This window comes from Sus scrofa, chromosome 9 (assembly GCF_054392235.1).
Source record: "Sus scrofa isolate SSC_HxYL_T2T_F1_AM1 chromosome 9, Sscrofa_HxYL_maternal_Yorkshire_Landrace_v2.0, whole genome shotgun sequence".
Lineage (NCBI taxonomy): Eukaryota > Metazoa > Chordata > Mammalia > Artiodactyla > Suidae > Sus > Sus scrofa.
This window is the reverse complement of record NC_139391.1, coordinates 48,697,918-48,719,048: the sequence shown is the minus strand read 5'-3', so window position 1 is coordinate 48,719,048 and position 21,131 is coordinate 48,697,918. Positions and strand designations below refer to the sequence as shown.

Genomic DNA, 21,131 nt, shown 5'->3' with positions numbered 1-21,131 from the left:
TAAAGCCTGTGGCCCATCTCTGAATATGCTAAACACGGAATTTGCACATCAAGGACTGTGACCTGGCCACGTGCCCCAGGTCACCAGCTCTACCACAGCGGAAGAGCCACAGGCAGAGCTCAGGCTGCCTGACTGCAGAATCAGCTCAGTTTCAGCCTTGCAAAGCTAACCTGTACATCTCTTATAATGAGCAGCTAGCTTAGTATATGGGTTTGTTTTGAAATAATAATATGTATCTAGTAGGGTATGGAGAGGGGTTTCCTCTGTTGTCCAAGTCCCATCAGCTTAGATGGGCATCACCCATCACAAGGGGCCCTAGACTGCAGGCCCCGCCCAGGAAACATGTCCAGCCTTCCCAGGAGCAGGGAAATGCCTGGCATCCTGAGAACATGGCCAGGCGCAGACTCACGGCAGTTCCTCTCGTCGCTCATGTCTCCACAGTCGTTGTCAAAATCACACCACCAGATGCTGTTGATACAGTTCCCGTTGCTGCACCGATACTGGTTGCGGAGACAGGTATTCTCTGGTCGCCAGCGGGGGGAGGCAGAAGAGGAAACGAAACCAACATCATTCTTCCTGCTGGACCGCAAGACTTTCTCTTTTGTGTTTTCATGTGAATTTCTCAAATAACACACCTCAGATGGCAAAGGGGGAGGGGGATGGCAAGCACCTGTGCACGCGGGGGAGGAAGCATCCGCCAGGGCCTCCTTCTCTCCTCTTCTAATTAAAAGAAGAGGCAGCTGGGGGGGGGGGGCAGTAACCATGATGAAAAAGGACAGTGATGTTGCCCAGGTGGATCTAGTGGGTAGCGATGCACCGTTACAAAATGCTAATTCCACAGGAAACTCCTTAAGGACCGTGTACACAGTATCCAAACACAAATATTCAGTATATCTATAGCCACACAGTGTACATAGACTATGGTCATATATATTCACAGACTCCATTTACCCACCAGGTGGGTTATGGAGATTTGCTTTCCACGTTTGTGAAGACTTTTTTCCTATCCCATGACTTCTCCAAAGCAAGCAGTGCTAAATCCTCATATAGAAAGAAGGGCACTGTTTAACACACTAGGTTAAGAATACATGATGGCTGGCCTCCTTGAACCAAAAGCATTCTGATGGGGATCTAGAAAAGCCCTTTCTCCCCCTCCTGGAATTTAGGGTAACTCCATTTCTTCTCAAACAGCTTTATGGTGACGTCCAGAGCCTAGAAGAGAATCTCCTGTGTCTTAGGGAAAAAAAAGGCTCATCATTTTTCCATTTGTATTTCTTAAGAGAGCCCAGAAGGCCACTTTGTGGATTTCACCATCCTGGATGGAGAGGCTGCTGTGGGGGTGGGGTCATAATTCCGAAACAAAGGGAACCTTGAGAATAATAAGGAAAAGCAGGAATTCGGGCCACAGCCACCAACTGGGCACTTCGTGGCCAGGCCCTTGCCCGAGGGGCTCACCTCCCAGATATGAGGCCAGACGCTGCAAAAGGGGTGAAGGGGAACAACCAGACAAGAAAGAAAGATTTCACAGGTTTTCAGATGAAGAAAATGTTAGAATCCACCTGTTCAGACTCAAAGGGGGTGAACTGAGGCTGCCGCAGCCTCTTAGCCACAGCTCGGGAGTGGGAAAGGGAGAGCCCTCTGCAAACTGGTTGGAAAGTCTGGGCATTCCAGGCTGGCAGGAGTGAGGGGAGGAGAGTGTGGGGTGGGACGAGGTGAACTGTGAAGGAGTCTAAGACTTTTGTCCACGTCCGGGCGGTCCAGCTTACAGAAGCTGGAGAAGGTGGATGTGGGGGTGGATGAGGAGAGGGAGCAGTGGCAAAAGAATAGAAAGGCAGGCTCAGAGGCAGGCCTGCAGCCCTGACCTTAAACCCAAATGCAGCTCTTATGTCTCAATGAACGGCGTGGGCCGGTTCCGGATGAAGACTGAGGGACTACAGTCCTTGGCACCAAACTGGGGTGTGTCTAGTGGGTTTTATGTCCACGTTGGGCATTTTTAATAACCTCAAATGTGCGTGAGTCGAGGGCCACAGAAGGGAAGGAGGACGGGCAGAAAAGGAAAGGGGAGGCACCTTCTTTGACACACGTGTGGTTCTTCAGCTGATAGCCCTGAGGGCACTCGCACATCAGGTCCCCGGACGGGAGGACGCTGCCAGAAACACCATCTGGACACCGGCAGGTTCTAGTGTTGTTGGCCTTGGGCAGGCACAGCAGGCTGCACGGCCTGGACACACAGGCGTTGCTTCCTGGAGAGGAGACACATGGCATTCTGGTCAGTAAACACCAGGGGGCGCCAGACACAGGCCTGAGACCCAGTGCAAGCTCCGGGTTCACAGACCGGATCACAGGAAGCTCGGGAGAGAAGAGTGAAGCAGAGAGGGTGAGCCAGGTACCCGCTGGTCCTCCTGGGAATCTGGAGTTGGGGTGCTCAGACACCAAGATAGGCAGGGAGCTGGAGTGGGGAGATGAGTCATACTGTGTGGGTGTCACAGGTGATGCAGGGCAAGCCCAAACCTGGGCCAGTCAGAGCTGTGCAGGTAAGATCAGTCTGCAGAGTTGAGAGGATGAAGCTGACTCACACGGAGAGAAGAAAGGACAACACCTGGGACTTGGGACAGCTTTACCAGGCCCAGGCCCTTCCCCATCCGCACAACGCACCTCCCGTCCTTACCATCTCCCTTCATTCTGTCCACAACACTTTCACTTGAGTCAGCTTGGGTGGGTTTCTATACTTAGAGCCCAAAAGCCCCCCTGCCGCTTTTTTTTTTTTTTTTTTTTTTTTTGGTCTTTTTAGGGCTGCACCTGCCGTATATGGAAGTTCCCAGGCTAGGGGCTGAATCAGAGCAGGAGCTGCTGGGCTACACCACAGCCACAGCAAGTGGGATCCGAGCTGCGTCTGCGACCTACACCACAGCACACAGCAATGCCGGATCCTTAACCCACTGAGTGAAGCCAGGGATCGAACCTGAGTCCTCATGGATTCTAGTTGGGTTTGTTACCGCTGAGCCATGACAGAACTCCCCAAAAGCCTATTGTTATATTAGAACATACACTGGAGTAAGGACAGAACAAAAATCCAGGCCTGCCCTTCCCAGTTCCTTTGCACCAGAGCACAGCTGCTGAGCTCAATTCGGAACCAAGCAGAGCACCCGTTAGGCAACAAATCCATGTGTCGTGAATCCACATAAGAATTCACTGGTTAATGCTGACCGAATCCACTATTTGCAGTCTTTTCTCTGGTTCAGCTTTCCAAAGAGCGTGCCAGCTAGTCCATAAAATCCCTCTCTGCACTGTCAAGAGAGAAGCTTTGTGGATGATCAGCGAGGGAAATGGTGTTTTCTATCCCCCTCGTCCTTCTGGGAAGGAGAGAGAGGACGCATAAATGATTTTACAGCAACTGAAAACATGGTACAACCACCAAGCAACACAAAAGCCATAAATTAAGAAATGGATGCTTTTCCTTTGGCCTGTGACTTCTCTTCTTCAAAACTGAGAAGATACATAAATGCTTTGATAAAAAAAACCAACTGATAAAGATTCTTCAATTGTGCCATCTCATGGCCAGAGAACCCCACAAGAACCATATCCATATCGTCTGTTTCCATCCAGCCAAGGTTTGAGCTATGCCCCACCTATCCTGGCCTGCAGGATGTGAAACAGGGTTCATGAATGACGATCTTACTGAGATGGGTGATGACACACTCAGAAGTCTTGGCTGTGCTGGCACCTCACTGGTGTTTCAACAGCATCACATGTCAAAATAAAAATCCTGATGGTATAGCAACAGTGTTGTTTTGATGCTAAGGATCCAAGAGTACACGGCATTACCAAGCAGACAAAATACAGCCACAGAAGGAGATCCATTTGATGAAACATGCAAAAGCGTTCTGCGGAATTCCCATTGTGGCGGCAATGGAAATGAATCTGACTAGGAACTATGAGGTTGCGGGTTCATCCTGGCCTCGCTCAGTGGGTTAGTGATCTGGTGTTGCTGTGAGCTGTGGTGTAGGTCGCAGACGCGGCTCAGATCTGATGTTGCTGTGGCTATGATGTAGGGCGGCCACTGTAGTTCTGATTAGACCCCTAGCCTGGGAACCTCCATATGCCGCTGGGTGCAACCCTAAAAAAGCAAAAAAAAAAGGCAAAAGAAAAAAAAAAAAAACATTCTGCAAATGACTCCACCAAACCTACAGGCTGAATTACCAGAGGAGAATCACCTGCTGATGGGAGCAGAAATGCCAGGAGTCAGTTCCCTGGATCTATTCTGTGGACAGAGAGAGACTGTCCCTTTATCTCAAATATACCTGCCCACAGCCACAGCAGGGAATGCTGACCTGCCACTCACAAGAACCACCCAGACAGGTCTGGAATATGTTCTTTGCATTTAAAGGATACTGTATTGTTGGATATTCCAAGAAACTGGACAATAATATTTGAAAAATACTCAACGACAGGAGCATTTTCACCCAGGCTGTGTCTGTAAAATAATGTGACGTTTTCACCTGCGGGCCAGATGTTCCCACTCAAAGAAGAGCCACGGAGCCCCAGATGAGATGCGGTATTTCGGGAGACTGGTCTCGACAAACACGAATGGAACTGCCGTCCAAGAGGCAGGATCAGGGACTAACCCAGACACAGCCAACCAAGTCACTGACCCCAAGAGGTAGGAAGGGCAGGCCCCTGTGGGCTGGTCCAAAGCCAAGGTACAGAAAACAGGAGCACCAGTCACAGAGAAGGTGAGGGAGCAGAAGGAGAATCCAGCAGGGTTTCCACCCACACGAGACCGAGAACCCCCCACAGGATGTCAGGATGTCACGGTCCTGTGTGGGTGAGGTGAGCATTGTAGAAAAAATGGACAACTGACAGCCTTCATCCCCCCAAATTTCCCTTTCCAAGACTAAACCCTTAGCTCCCTGATGATACTCAGAACATTTTCAAATTTCCTCTTTGGCAAAATTCCTCCGGAATCAGTATGGGAACCAAAACTGCCATTAAGCTGCTTAACTATCTACACACTCAACAACGATCAAAATCAAATCCAGCCCACATAATAAATATTTGCCCTCATTACAGACCTTTTTAAATCTATTCTGTCTTTCTTTTCAAAAGAAAATATAATACTTGAAATAACCCTTCACAATAATACATGAAAAGGCACTACTTCAACGTGTACTCACCCACACCTAACTAGCTTCTGTAATGACCCTAGTCCTTGAATCAGCTACTTTTGAAACAATGTTGCTATGTCACTGCAGATATTTTAAAGCAGGGGCAGTACAGGCTTATTACTACAGGCTCTGAAGAACTCTAAGAGCTCCAAAATATTTTAACCCATTGCAGCACCACCTGAATACAGTAACAGCCTTGCAAAGTAAGCTGTTTAAAGACAAAACACTCTTTATGAAGAGTAAATTCCAGGAAGAGTATGTAAAACACGGCCAGGTATGAAGACAAACCACGCATCTGTGCATAACCAAATACTCCAAACTGACAAACGCTCCAAATGTACAAAACCTTTATCTTAAACAAATATCTACCAAAATCTAGTCCTTCTAAATCACTGCCGCATACCAGGGCACTGCTAATCCAGCAACAGATGAAAGGGGAGCAGAGCCTGAGGGTCCAATTGAAGTTCAAGCTTTGAAGTTAACTAGGGTTCAAGTGCTCACTACTTACTAAGTGTGTGATGGAGAAAAAGTCACTGAAACTGACTTTGATGTTCTCATCTATAAAATGGGAAAGCTGGAGTTCCCTTGTGGGTGCCACTGCTGTGGCTTGGGTCACTGCAGCGGCAGGGGTTTGATCCCTGGCCCAGGAACTTCCATATGCCATGGGCATGGCCAAAAGTTTTTTAAAAGATTAACAGTATACATGGACTTGAAGAAGATGAACTGAGGTTATTTACACAAGCCCACTAAGCAAATCAGTGTGGTACTTAGGACACAGTAAAACCCCTTAATAAATGTAGTTATCATTGTTATCATATTACCATCTTACATGTGGCTGGTACAAGTCCTGTTTGTGTTAGGAGCAGACAACAAAGTCGTGACTGGCACTGGGGATTGCCAATAGCCATCACAGATTTGCAACACTCTCTCAGTGTCCGACAAAGCAGGACAGAGCAAACAAGGCCAAGGTCAAGAGGCGTCCACTGCATCCAGGCAGTGCTAGCAGCCAGATACCATTGCAGATGCTTTGACTGAACCCAACCAGCCCAAGAGAGGAGAAACTTGCTTCTCTGGTCCTGCGTCTGTGGGCAGGAGGGCCCCTTTCCAGGTCGTGACTCCCCTTCATTTAGACTGAATAACTCCCAGATCACCGGTGTGACCGCACAGTGGCTGGGATGAAGCGACCAGCTAAGACTGGGGGTGGGAAAGCCAGGGTTCACCCATTCATCTGAACATGGCATTGCAGGAGCTGGGGCTGTGTGCTCATCCAACACGGGCTTACAAGCACCTGTCAAGACAAAGACCTGCCCTTCTGGACTGGGGAGTAACTTAAAGAAATGCTGACAATTCACTTGGCTGGCTGGCGGGCAGATCCAGAGGGGTGGGTGTCCTTGTCAAAGGCCCTGAGATCTCAGGCAGGAGAGCTGGGAGCACGCTTGCTTTCCCTCACCCGATTTCAAAACAGACACCTCCTCTCAGAAAGAATGTGACTCCTTCATTTAGTGGCAGAACTGGAACAAGAGCCCAGCTCCTACACAACTGAGGGGCCTCTGGGAAAGCTAATTCATACCCGAGCGTTCATTCCCTAATGGAGAAATCAGGGATCATAACTCCAGCCCTGCCTGCCTCACAGGTCAGCTACAAAGACAACAATACAACGGGCTTACATTTCTCAGCTACTTTAGTTTTCTAAGGGTTTTCTCATGCATGCTCTCTTCATTAATCCCCAAAGGACAACAATGTTATCTACAACCGTATTATTTCCCTTTGTTAATTTTCTCTCAGCGCAGGGCCAACCAAAAACCCCAAGACAATATCAACATTTCAGTTCAAAATAGGAAACCTAGCAGTTTGTCAATAAAGGAGAGTCAGCAGACGCAGGATGCTATTTAATCCTGCTGAGATAAAGACGGCTCTTCTTAAAGGGACTATTCTTTCTCTGAGGACCCTGACCTCTCTTCTCTAGAATCAATAGTATAGTAGGGAAATAAAGAAAAGGGGAAAGGAAGTAGGTTTCTATCAGATATCTCAGATTGCAGGACCAGCAGCCCAAAGCCTTACAGCAGTTCTTGAAGCCTCAGCCCACAATCTTTCCCTTTTTTCAGTTGTGCCCATAGCATCTGGAAGTTCCTGGACCAGGGATCAAACCTGCTTGACAGCAGCGACAAGTAGTAATCCTTAACCCCCTGAGCCACCAGGGAACTCCCCACAATCTTTCAGATACTCATCTCTACACCTACCGGCAACTCTTCCCTCCCCACCCTTCTTCTTTCAACAAGGAGGAATCAAGCACCTACTGAGCTGCTGAGTGCTAAATGTTGGAAAGATTACGAAGCAAAAACCAAGACAGAATCTCCGTCTTCATGGGGTTTCATGGTGGGGACAAAGTAATTAAGTCATCTCACAACTACACCCTGCACTGCAAGGGAAACAGGGCGCAAGAAGCAATGGGCCATCTGAACACCACAGAAGACAGGACTCCTGTCGAAAAGCAGCCCCTGGCCGTGCACCCAGCCCAGCAGTGCTCCTCATCGGGGCGCCAAACAGGGGTCACACACACGCTGGGGATCTCCAGCTGCAACAGAAGCCACACCAGCCATCAGTCAGGGGCCAAAGGCAGGGGGTGGGTGTAATTACCCACCCAGCGCCAGCATTTGAGGCAGGCAAAAACATGCTGTCTTCCAGCTGTTTGTGTATCATTAGAAAAGAAATTAAGATGTCATTAGGAAGAAATTAAATAATGCGCATGTTGTCGTGACAACAAAGATGCAGCCTGCCAGATCCTGCAAGAACAGAGACTGCCCACACCCAGCCCCTTTCTAAAGATCAGCTGGAGAGAGAGGAGGAGCTGCCTTACCCGTCGTCTTCCCCCGGTAGAAAATCTTCAGGTCCATGGGCCCCGTGAGCTGGCTCGCCAGAATCGCCATGTCGGACTTGCTGTGTTTGGAAGCTCGGAATATGCTGAGCTCTGACCAGTCATCCCAGTAGATCTCATTCTAAAAAGAGAACCTTTGCTCGTTAGCTCTTTAGTCTTTTGTTCTGGATCCTCCTTAAGAACAAGCGCCCCATGGTGCAGTGGACACCCAGCATTCACTGACCAGCCAGATCCAGATTCCACTTAAATCTAAGCCTGTGATTTTATCCAACCCTCACCCAGTATCCACACAGAAGGAACGGCCCCAAAGCAACTATAGGAGAAGCATTCAAGTTCAACCACAAGCTCAGTCCTTCAGTTCCAAATCTTCCCAATGCTGGGAAGAACCATTTTGCTCTCTAGAGTCGGAGCCTAAGTGACAGGCACCCAGGACGCATGGGTAGAGCAGAACGTCAGGGAATGAAGTGAGGAAAGCTCGTAAGAGACCAAAGTGCAGAACCAAAATGAGGCTACGGACCCCAAAAGGCAAGCTGGGAATTTTCACGGGATGCAACCTTGACCTCTAACCTTTTGCACATGAAGAGGGACCCCTGGAAGCTGTCTGACATCCCTCCTTAGGGGCTGAGAGAAACTGCCTCCAAGTCAGAAAGGAGCTAATTTTCTAGAAGTTAGGTGACCATCTCTACAAAAACCCGGAGGTGAGGCACTCGTCACCTCCATCTGCTCCTCGCCCACACTAACAGGTGACATAATCCTGGGAACACGAAGGTCCCACCTTAAAGACGGCAATGGCATAGGGGTGCGGGAGGTTGTCCAGGATGATGGAGCGCTGCTGGCCGCTGAAAGTGACCCGCTCGATACAGTCTAGGTAGGCGTCCGTCCAGTAGACCCACTGAGCGTCCACGGCGATGCCGTTGGGCCACTTGACATCTTCCGACACGAGCCGATAGGCAGCCGAACCATCCATGTTGCTCCGGTAAATGCCAGGCCTCAGGTCACCCCAGTCGGTCCAGAACATCACCCTGGTCGAAACCAGGGAAGAAGAACATACATCCCATCAGAAGTCAGGGCCTGGGAGCTCAAAACTCCTCCAAAGAGGAAAGAAGCCCCTCTACAACAATCCAGCCAACAATGCAGCATGGTTACTACAATTTGTAGTCGTAATCCTTAAAGCCACTTCATTACTTGACCCAGAAATAATTTTACTGAGATTCATCTATGGATATAGTCAAATTATGCAAAGATAACGGACAAAGCTGTTCATCACAGCAGTGTTCACACTAGCAAAACACATACATGCATTTAGAGGTGCGTGTTTGTGTGTGTGTGTGTGTGTGTGTGTGTGTGTGTGTGTGTGTGTGTGTGTGTGTGTATTCAAAGACCAAAATGTTAATCTATAAAATGATACATTATGGTACATACAAAAGAATATTATGACGCCTCAAAAGAATATTATGAAGCCTAAAGATCCACATGTACTCACATAAAACTATCTTCAAGCCACATTAAATGTTTTTAAAACATGCAGAAGGAGTTCCCATTGTGGCTCAATGGAAACAAACCTAACTAGCATCCATGAAGATGCAGGTTCAATCCCTGGCCTTGCTCAGTGGGTTAAGGATCCAGCGTTGCCATGAGCTGTGGTGCAGATCACAGATGTGGCTCAGATCTGGCATTGCTGCGGCTGTGTAGACCAGCAACTGCAGCTCCAATTTGACCCCTAGCTTAGGAACTTCCATATGCCACAGCTATGGCCTTAAAAAGAAAAAAAAAGGGGGGGGGAACAACATGCAGAATAGTAAATATACGATTCTATTTGATGAATAGGCAGGTAGGTGCATGTGTTTAAAGGGAGTACACCTGTACATAGGTAAAAATAACTTTGGGATGATACACAAGAAACTATTAACCATGATCACCCCTAGGAAGTGTGAGAGTGTAGAGTTAAGAAAAAAGAAAAAGCAGGTATTTTTCATTTCATCAACTTCTGCTCTCTTTTCATATTTTTAATCAAGTACATACGCTACTTTCAGAATTTTCTTTTACTAGATTTAATTTTCAATCATAAATGCTAGAAAGCCTAATTCAGAACTTTCTTATGTTTAAGTTAATAATAAACTAATAAAAAGCACCTTTGCATATAAATTGCTAGTGAGAAAACACAAGCTGGGCGAGGGGGTGGCAGGGAAAAGACAGAATATGTGTTAAATGTTTGTATCATCCACGAAACTCAAGATAAAGATTCCTTACAGTACCCAACCAGTCCTGGCTATGTCCACAGAGAGACTTTTAAATCCACCTGGGTTAGAGAAACACCCCACAGCTCTGAGGCATCCTGGTGCCTAAAGAGAGTCTGATGCTAAGGCAAGTGGATGGAGCGAGCTGACCAAGGTTCCAAGACACAGTTTATAGATTATTTCAACCACAATCATCAGAAACAAGTTTCTGTCCAGCAAGAAATCTGTCTGTTGCAGCAACAGACACACACAGATTTCCTCTGGGGCCACACTTACCCGTCTTGGGGCACGAGAACCAGAGCCCTGGGCCGATCAAGCACAGAGGAATTGACGATCGTGAGTCGGAAGTCGCCGTCTGGATTGCCCACCTGACAAGCAAAGGGGTGGAAAGGCCAAGGTGGAGCTGAGCTCCTTAAAAGACCCCACTGTGAAGTCTCCACTTGGCTCCTGCTTTATAGACGCATCCCTCTACGGCTGCCTGATTCTCCAGGAGCAGGATCTGGGAAACCTGCTCTGGCCTCCAGCCGTGAGCAGCTCCCTCCTCTCACTCAGGTGACACGTCTCCTGTGAAAGAAGAGCCAGCATCTCCTGTGCCCCCCTGTGTTCCGGGGGCTTGATGATCTGCAGAAGCTAAGCACTGACTGTGTTTATTTGCTCCTCCCGCCTATGTCTCCACGCTCCAAGGCCACCAATGGCTCTGCTCTGTCCCCGAATTCTCAATGTCACAGCACCTACACCTTCCAGGAGGCTGGTCTTGCCATGCTCTCCAAGCCTGACACAGCCACTCCTGTCCATCCTCGCCAAGGCCCCTCGCAGGCCTGTCCTCGGCTCAAATCCTATCCTTCCTTCGAAACGCCCTGCCAGGTCCACCTCCTCTGCTAGCCCTCCCGACCCACCTCCACTAGGGTCTGGCACAGCTCTCATCACGGATTCTTCTTACACCATTTTCACGCACTGTGTTTGAGTTGTTTGCCACGAGCAGGAAGACACTTGAACTTTACCTGCATTCTTCTAGTAAAGCGCTGACCACACCCAATTAAAAAAAGGAGAGGTGGAGTAATAACAGGACCGACACGCTGCTCAGTACCTGCCCGGTGCAGTGCCGCTCTCCATTCCCTTCTCTCAGCCGCCCTGTGAGGGGAACCATCCCCTTCTTTTGGTTAGAGCTCAGCTCAGATGCCACTGCCAAGAACCTCCTCACGCCAGTCACATGGCTGCACTGCCCCATTTGATGTTCTGTGCAGTACTTGGCACCCATAGGACAGACATAATCATGTCTTCATCATTTGCTTCCTCCACTAAAACCTAATCTCTCTCAGCACAGGGACCTATGTGTCCTGCCTCCTGCTGTACCATCACGACCTGAAACCAGACCTGGCACATAAACACTTGTTAAATGACTGAGTGGATAAAGGAATCTCCCTCTCTCTCTCTCTTTTTAAAGCTGCACCTCTAGCACATGGAAGTTCCCAGGCTAGGGGTCAAATCGGAGCTGCAGCTGCCAGCCTACACCCGAGCCACGAGGGATCTGAGTTGCATCTCTGACCTGTACCACAGCTCACAGCAACACCAGATCCTTAACCCACTGAGCAAAGCCAGGGATCAAACCCGCATATCCTCATGGATACGAGTCAGGTTCTTAACTTGCTGAGCCGCAATGGGAACTCCAGGAATCTGCATCTTAGAGATGAAGAAACTGACGCTTAGAGAGGTTAGCTACCCAGAATCAACACTGAACCCAGGTCTGCCTCTCCCATTTGTGGCTTGTGTCCTGCAACTTCTCCTGGCTGAGTCTCTGGACTTCTACTGTGCCTTCCAGGAACCCACGAGTCATGCCTCCCTGTGGAATCAGTCTAAAGGGGTGCCGAGCCAGGGCCCCAGGGCCTCAGAGATATGTGTAGGAGTTGAGTGCACCGAGGAGACCACGATTTCTCACCCTCTTGTTGCCCTGGGAAGCTGAGCTGCAGACGTGGGAGGTGAGGATACCAAGAGCACTCCCCTCACAGGGGGGTGGTGGAAAGTGGATCAAATAATTCATGCAAAGTGGTTCCAACAGGGCTTCTCCTCCTCATTAATTAACAATGTGCGTCGCGATCATGGTATTATCTTTATTAAGCTAATTGAAGGCAATAATACCCGAGTCTTGATGTGACGGCATTATAATAATGCTATGGTATCATCATCATTACTGTTACTGCTCTATGCTTCCGCCAGCCAAAATATGAGCATTCAGGTGTCTTAATGAAATCTTCCATTTGACAGATTCAGGCATTCTGTTCGCACATGGGACCGCCATTTTCCGGAATTCTCAAAGAATTTCCAGAGAACCGTGACACACTGGCTCCCACCTGTGTGTCAAATCTGGCTCACAGCCCGGGTGCTCCCTGCTTGCTTAATAAAGGACCGCATGGAAGACACATACCTCAATCTTTTTGAAGCCAGAATCCACCCAGTAAAGTAACTGGCTGAGGGGTTCAAAAGCCAAGGCTTCTACTGTCTCCAGGCCAGAATTGATGATCACCTCTTGGCCCGTATTCCCATTCAAACAGAGGCGCTGAAGGGAGAAAAAGAAGAAGAAACGCTGTGAAAGGCTCCAGTGACCTCCGGCCAAATCAGTGCCATCAGTGGTACTCTTCACTCAGCTGAGTCCACTGGCGTGGGAGGAGATGTTTTCTATTAGCAAGTGTTCCAGATGAACGAAGGCGGTTTTTAAGAAAAGCGCTTCTAAAATGGACTGTGGCTTCCTGTGTGAAGCAGAGTAACTAAGCAGCACGGAATCATTTATATGACCGTGCATTATCATCATGAAGGCTGGTCTCTGAGCTGTGCTCTATCACAACAACGAGGTAGAGATCGTGGAAATGCATGCGTCTGTTTGCTTTTAAAATAAATGAAACCAGACTGCTGTTATTTTTAAGACCCTGTGTCTGCTTTTACACTCCTTCCTCCCTCGCGAGGCTCTTAGCCGTCAGGCGCTATGGCTGCAACAGCTACGGGCAGCAATCACGGCCCCCTCCCCCGGCCCCTGGAATACCCTGTAAAACTCCTGTAGGGTTGGAAGTCTGGATGAAACCTGTTGGAATTGCTTTTCTAAAAGGATTTAACAGGCAATGAATAAAGATCACATAGCCCTCCTTTGAAAGGCAAGGGTCTGAGAGCTCAGCTGGCTATCTGCCTGTGCAGTGATCTCGACAGCCTACTTCCGGTTCCTGACTGTACTCAGAAGAGCTGGAGTGGATCATTATGTCAACTAAGGACAGGTCAAGTGCTACCATATTGTGACTTGGAAAGAAGGATGCTAATGAGGCAGTGGGTACAATAAGGAGGGCCTAATGACCCTAGGTACCGAGTCCTAAAACCTTCCCAGAGGGAAAAGCAGGACCTCACTTACAATCGAGGCTGAAGATGTGGGGTCCCTCTGCCCTTCCTCCAAGGCCATAGGAAGGCAGGGAAAAAAAAAACACTAAAACCAAAAACTAAGACTTTTTATCCACTGGACCTGAGATGAGTTACAACTTATAACCTCAAGAGCCCACCTCCTTCGGCCACCCTCAAAAGACGCTGACCAGGACCGTGCACGGTCACAAGGCTTAGCCCCCACAACCAGACCTGGAGGGGACGCACCTGGATGATGTCCAAGGCCAGGTCGGACCAGTACAAGCAGTTGTGCTCATAGTCAAAGTCCAAGGCCACTGCTGCCCGCAACCCGGTGAGAGGCAACTGCTCCGTGGTTCCAGAGGCCAGGTCGTAGCGGTGGATGGACTTGCGCATGGCGTACAGGATGAACTCGTTCTCCTCTGCAGACACACAAGGCAACAGGGAGGGTGGGCCCGGGGACACTGAAGGGGTCTGCACACATCTGACCAATGACTGGCTCACCCACACACCCCAGAGCCACTGCACACGGTGTGGATCAAGTGAGGACCTAAGATTCAAGACTTAGAAGGCGGGTAAAGGAATCATCTTTCTGCCTTGAGCAATTCCTGTGACTCTGTTTCCTTTGCAAAGTGTGTACTTGTTACATGTTCTTTAAAATATAGATTCCCCCCCCCCCCCCCGGCATGCACCCCTATCTTCTCTTCCGGAGAAGGGCCTAAAAGATTCCATCCCACTTAACAAAATAATTATACCCATCAGCACATTCCTCCTTGTCATAGGTCTGGGCACCGTCATTGACCAGAGACTTCTGCTCACTGAATTGTAGCTAAATTTTCTAATCTAGTGGCTCACGCATTCAATATTGTTCACAATGGCATAGAGCAATTATATCGACTTACTCTATTTTCACAACAATAACGTTTTTCCTTGACCATTTACAAAATGTTGTACAACACAAGCATCACAAAGACTCTATTTCCACTTAACAAATACTTACACAAGTAAGTACTTGTGTACTGGTACTCTGTACCAGACACTGTTTGAGCTGCATAACAACTACATAATGAAGAACGAGTAACTCAATTTTACAAATGGCAAAATGGAAAGCAGAGAGAAACCCACTCAAGGTCACACAACTAGTAAGTGGCAGAACCAAGACTTGAACTCAGGTGGTCTGGATCCAGGGTCTATTTTTAACCAACAATGCTACCTCTTGTGACTCAGACACTGAATGTGTCATTTTTCAAGACAAAGATCTAGAAACCCAGAGTGCTTAAGTGCATGAGACTGACTTAAAGTCAGACAACTAGTAACTCACCACTCAGGAAACAGCCTGGAAAATACCCAGATTCTTCCAAAGGAACAGAGCAGAGCAACACACCTGCATCCGCATCTGAAGGTCCATTGTAACAATACTCCCTCTCCTCTCTATCTCCCCTCTCCCTCCCTCTCCTCCCCCCATTGATTCAATAAGTTATCATGTATGAGCCACCTCTGCTTTATAAAGGCTTCAATATAGACAACGCACCAAACAAAAGAAATCTATCTGTAATTCTTACCAAAGGTACATTTGCCTTCTTTTCCTTTGGTCTCATTTCATCTCAGAAGTATCTAAGCTACCGCCAAGTGATAACTAACCCCCACCCCCCTTTGCACTGTAATCCCCAGGGAATGGGGCAGTGACGAAGCAATGTGCCGAGCTTGTCAATGACGTTGGAATCAAGGATTCGCCACAGCTGCCACAAGGAGTCATGGAGACACATGGACGGCAATGTTAGCCCTTTACCCCACATTTCTCTACTCTCTAAAAACCTCATTCTGTTGCTTTTGGGGTTTTTCCTTCTAACCAACTACAACTAAGGCCTTTTGAGCAGAGCTTGGGTGCAGAAACATTTGCCTTAGGATTAGGTGTAAAGGAACAGGCAGCATTTCAAACGCAATACTCAAAAATGCAACAGAATTCTTGGCCAATCCCAGCCACATATAAGCCCAGCCTAGAAATGTGTGCTATTATTACCCTCATCTCAAAAGAAGAAAAACTGCTTCATTCTTAAAAATCTTTCCAGATGACCCGATTACCTCATCTTTGCAAACATATTATGGTTCCACATTAGTCCTATGAAACTTTCTTAGTACATTCTTGTCTTCTGTTTCATGTTTAAAAAAAAAAAAAATTAGGTGGTGGACTACACTACAAATGAGATTTTTCCATTTCATTCCCTGTTCTATCTTCTCCTCTCAGAAGAGAAAATAGCTTTCCTACCAGTTTAGACAGTTTTAAACAAATTGTCGTGTCCTTGGCTGAATTATCCTCAGAAATATTTATTACCAAAGGACACACTCCAGCCCCTTAAGAGCAATCACTCAAACCCTCCTCACCCAAGCCCTCATCAATAACAGCTCTCGTGAGGGGACTCTTTGAATATTATCTGCTCATTTGTGGGAATCTGCTGAAGCCATGTTCTTTTTAAGTCTCCACCGTGAGGGATGTTAATTACTCTGGTAATGATAGAAGATTAAATTAAGGGACTAATGAGCTTAGCATGAAAAACACCAGGGCGAGCTGGCAAGCAGCAAGCCAAGGAGAGGGCTGCTCTTTCCTGCCTGCAGTGGAAGACGTGCATCTCTCATGATTCGTTTGGTGCCAATGGCTATTCCATCAGACGCTACCCCACCCATGGCATCGGCTCTGATCCTGCACCTTCCCTGAGAGGCCTGAGCAAGAGGGAGAGGGCTCAGGGGGACTAGAAGCCCTCCGTGAAAAAGACTAGAAACAGAGTGAAGAAAGAAAAGATGCTAAGAGATTAGCTACTTCACTAGGTACCCTCATTTCACATCTATATTACAAACACCTCAGCGTGTGCCATCACCACCAAATCAACATGCAGCCTTTGGAACATGCTGACTTACAGCAGGTGCACTTGCTCCAAAAAAGCATCTCCTGATACATGCATCGTGATCATTGCAAAGAATGGGAATGACGCTTATCTGCCACTTGAGTAATGTCCAAGGAGGAGCATGGTGCTTCGTCTCAACTTTAGCTTTGTCACTTCCCACATGGGTGACCTTAAATAAACTGTTTAACCCTCTCCACTGAATGGGCTTCCTCATTAAAGAAAAAAAATGGAGCTAATAATAACTGCTTCACTGAGTAGCTATAAGGAGTAAATTGACAACACATGGAAAAGTACATTAAAATGTGGAAAATTCCATTAAACCATTAGTCATGATGATTATTATAAAAATTAAGATGGATCACTTAGCTACTTCCCAGAGAGCCATGAGTCTCTTAATATGACAAACAGGCCATGGAACATGCAGAAGGCCACGGGCATCCCCCGCCCTCCCACGCCTAGAACACAACAGATGCCAAATAAACATCTTTCAATGAAAAAAAAGGGATGCCCCACAAAAATGTCTTCCATTCCTACAAAGGCATAAGGCTATGAATAAATATCATCTGGATACCAAACTTGGGGGGAAACGGGAGCTCTGTGGCACCTGTAACGTCCATTCCTTCTCTCCAGGAAGTGAGAAGACATCCTGCTTCAATGATGTCTCAACAAGACAAAGGGAACAAACTCCAGCTCACCTGCCAAAGGACACGGCACCAGCTCTCCTTCCAGGCGTACTTCGACATCTCCTCCACTGCAAGTGTCCCCCGAAATCTTCCGATAGCTGTCACCCACCCCCCAAGAGCAAGAGGTCAGAGGCATCAGAGAATGGTACAAAGGAACATTTTCCCATCCATGGACAGTAGAGCTTGTCTATTCATTCCCCTGCAGAGCAAGAAGGGTGCTAAATCATTCTGAACCCCTTTTTTTTTCTGGAACTTTATGGCCACACCCCTGGCATATGGAAGTTCCCAGGCTAGGGGTCAAATCAGAGATGCAGGTGCCAGCCTATACCACAGCCATGGTAAGACCAGATCCAAGCCGCATTTGCGACCTACACCACAGCTCATGGCAACACTGAATCCTTAACCCACTGAATGAGGCCAGGAACTGAAATCCTATCCTCATAGACACTATGTCAAGTTCTTAACCTGCCAAGTCACAAACAGGCACTCCCTAAACCCCTTCTGCTGTGAATAAGTTAGGCAGCCCAGATAATGTGGAGTACTAATCCCAGTGAGAGTTTCACATATACCACTGACCCTTAAACTACTCATGGGTTAACCTCCCACCCCCCGAAAACAGCTGAAAATCCGAATACTGCTAACTCTGCTTCAAAAACAAAGGAATTGGGAGTTCCTGCTGTGGTGCAGTGGAAACAAATCTGACTAGGATCCACGAGGATGCAGACTCAATCCCTGGCCTCTCTCAGTGGGTTGGCGATCTGGCGTTGCCATGAGCTGTGGTGTAGGTTGAAGATGTGCCTTGGATCCTGTGTTGCTATGTCTGTGGTGTAGGCTGGTGGCTACAGTTCCAATTCCACCCCTAGCCTGGGAGCTTCCATATGCCGCAAGTGCGGCCCTAAAAAGCAAAAAAAAGAAAAAAAGAAAAAAAAAAAAAGGAATTGACAGACAACTCACCCAAGGGCAAGAAACTGAAACAGTCTGAACAGAATAAGGACTAGAACCCAGATTCTCTTGCTTCTACAGATCGTGATCTCTAACCAAACACAAACTCTTCTTCCCCACACTTAAAGATCTGATAAGATGAAAATACAGGTGCTATACGGAGTTTCCTGTGGCCTATCGGTCAAGGATTTGACATTGTCCCTGCTGTGGCTCAGGTTCAATCCCTGGCCCAGGAACTTCCGCGTGCTGCAGGTGCGGCCAAAAAGAGAAAATATAGGTAACTGTACTTGAAAAAAATCTGTGTGTAAGTGAACCGGTGCATTTCAAACTGTACTGTTCAAAGGTCCACAGTGCCTCTTCCACACACTGCTCTGCGGACAGGCACGTGCTGCAGTTTATGACATGAGATACAAACGGAGTTGCAGGGAAGCTAACAGACCTGTATTTTTTTTTTTTCCCCTCAGAGAACAAGAGTCTGCAAGCATCACAGTCTTAAACATGACCCAAGACACCTGAAACCTGATCACTTGGAATTCGGGCACAGAGCATATGAAAGGAAGCCAGGAGGTTCCCGAGGCACTCTGTGCCCAGGGCAGACCCCTCGCATCGCGGACACGGCAGCCTCCGTGAGACGTACCCTCTGGTTCTCCTGTAAGTAGAACCCACAGGACAAGGCACGGGAGGGGAGAATGACTTTCCAGAAAACTCAGGATCCGGAACACAAACCTCTAAGAACAAATCTTCACTCATCTTGAAGCCGAAGTCACTGAAAAAAGCAATGGGGGCTCGTTAAGTCTGTGGGTTCACACACTTGAGGCATTTCCACACCTCCCTCGGAATGACCCCCACACCGCCCGCCACCTGTATCATAAGTGACTTAACATGTCCCTTTAAAGGAGGCTTCTTTACACCAATACATTTTCAAAAGAAACTTTGTATCACAGCCATCATTGGCAAACCACTATTAGATGTCATAGGTAGACACATTACTGTGCCAAAAAACAAAACAAAAAAAAAATACTACATTTTTAGCTGGATCCAATTTCCTGCCCAAAGACTCTGGACCCACCCTCTCTTAGTTAAAAACAATTAGCGAATGTGAAGAGCCACTAGCTACCAGGGAGACGGTCTCCTTGACAGGACCGACCGGAAGAATTAAGAAAGAAGACTTAAATAGTCTTTTCTCAAAACTGAGAATTCTGTGTTATTTAAGATCACATTCACCTCCCACCTAAAATCACCTTGGCTGCCTCTCCTTATACTTCGGGACCTAGTCCTTTAGTCCACAAGACCTTCTGCAACGTGGGGACCACAGCTCTGCCAAACCACCCAGCTCGAGGGGCAGAGCCCTGGGGCAGGAAGCGGGGGCCTCAGGTCTAGTCTTGGTCCTGCCCTTACCTGTGTGAAGCCCAATGACTCTAAAATGAGGTAGGTGTGTGGGCTTCCTAGGGCCCAGCCCAGACCATCAACTCATAATCCAGAGAGAGTTTCCATGTTGATATGTTTTACCCAAAAGGCTTCATGTATGTACTCTGTCAAGTTCGACACCTACCCTGTGAAAAGCATTAACAGGTACAGGGCACAGTGGTTTGTGTGTACATGATGGCACAAATGCAGCACTTGGTAGAGAAGTGCTCAGAAGAGAGCAGTTTTATTACTGTACCAAGAGGGTCCCATTGACTCAACCAGGCAAATTTTCACTGAACGGCTGCTTTAAATCTTTTGCAGGACTAGGTGCAGCCCTAACTACTTCTGTACCTCCAACGGCAAAGTATCCTTCCTAGGCAGTTTCTTCAAACTGTAGGGCAGGACCTGGTGGGCCTAAAAGCACGCTGGAGCGTTTCAACCCCCCCCCCAACCCCCGCACAAAAACAAAGATGGCGAAACTCATCACCCTTAAAAGCAAATGTTACAACGAGTGTGTGGGTAGCACAGAACTATACTCAATATTTTATAATAACCTGTAAGGGAAGAGAACATGAAAAATACACACACACACACACATATAACAGAATCAGAATCACTCGGCTATACACCTGAGACTAACACAACACTGTAAATAAACTATACTCCAATAATAATAAAAAAAAAAACCAAGCAGGAGTTCCCTGGTGGCCCAGCAGGTTAAAGATCCTGTGTTGATACTGCTGTGGTACAAGTTCGAACGCTGGCCCAGGAACTTACACATGTAGCCAAAAAAATATATATATATATATTAACTGCAAAAATTTTTTTAAAAGTAAATGTTATCGCATAAAACTTGTTTAAATTAGAGGTATGTGTCTACATACACACAGGGTCATACTATCAAATACACTGCTTACTAGGGGTTGTAGCCAGAGTCTGAAAACCACTCTGCTTGGCAACCTGGGGGAATAGAAAGATGTAAAGGAAACTGCCCTTGAACTCAGGGAACATCTGGGCCAACACCTGGGCTTCTGGGGGCGGGGGCTGAAAGGACTGTCAGAGGTAAGCTGACTTTCAGGTACAGCTGTCACTCAGCAGCGGGACAAATGGGCAGACCCTCCAAGCTCAGTGGCTCTCACTGCCTTCCCTCACGTCCACCCTCAGACCCTCCCCCTCCTCGCTGCCACAGCCCAGTGCCACCAAACATTTCCAAGAGCCGTGCAGTCAGGCCGGCCCTTTTCTAGCAGCTACCGCAAATGGAGGAACAACAGGATGGCCTGAAACACCCTTCACCGTCTTCACTGGTCATCACCCCACAATTCCATTCAGCCCGAAGTCCAAGACCAAGAGGGGCAAGGATGCAGCCTCTGGTCTTTTATAGAAGACCCAACACGCAGTGGGCTTTAGCTGCGAAGGTAGGCCCCTGGGAGGCAGGTCAGGTTACCAGGAAGCACGGCAGCACCCCCGTTTTTGTTTTGTGTTGTTGGCAGTGTTTAGGGGTGGGGGGGTGCAGATTTTAGAGAAAAAGCATAATAAGGGTTATCAAA

The 21,131-nt window shown here is 47.7% G+C and overlaps 1 protein-coding gene across 23 annotated transcripts in view; it reads right to left on the bottom strand.

The window, feature by feature from the left end:
- Positions 1 to 21,131, bottom strand: part of SORL1 (sortilin related receptor 1) — a 218,259-nt gene that overhangs the window by 63,332 nt on the left and 133,796 nt on the right. For all 23 annotated transcript variants that reach the window (XM_084978368.1, XM_084978363.1, XM_084978367.1 and 20 more), the window contains 9 exons: positions 18,815 to 18,943; positions 17,248 to 17,333; positions 13,902 to 14,074; positions 12,700 to 12,831; positions 10,554 to 10,645; positions 8,816 to 9,062; positions 8,023 to 8,161; positions 2,070 to 2,243; positions 410 to 523 (listed from right to left, as the gene is read on the bottom strand). In XM_084978368.1, coding sequence (XP_084834494.1) covers positions 410 to 523; positions 2,070 to 2,243; positions 8,023 to 8,161; positions 8,816 to 9,062; positions 10,554 to 10,645; positions 12,700 to 12,831; positions 13,902 to 14,074; positions 17,248 to 17,333; positions 18,815 to 18,943 — 1,286 coding nt within the window. The remainder of the gene's footprint in view (positions 1 to 409; positions 524 to 2,069; positions 2,244 to 8,022; positions 8,162 to 8,815; positions 9,063 to 10,553; positions 10,646 to 12,699; positions 12,832 to 13,901; positions 14,075 to 17,247; positions 17,334 to 18,814; positions 18,944 to 21,131) is intronic.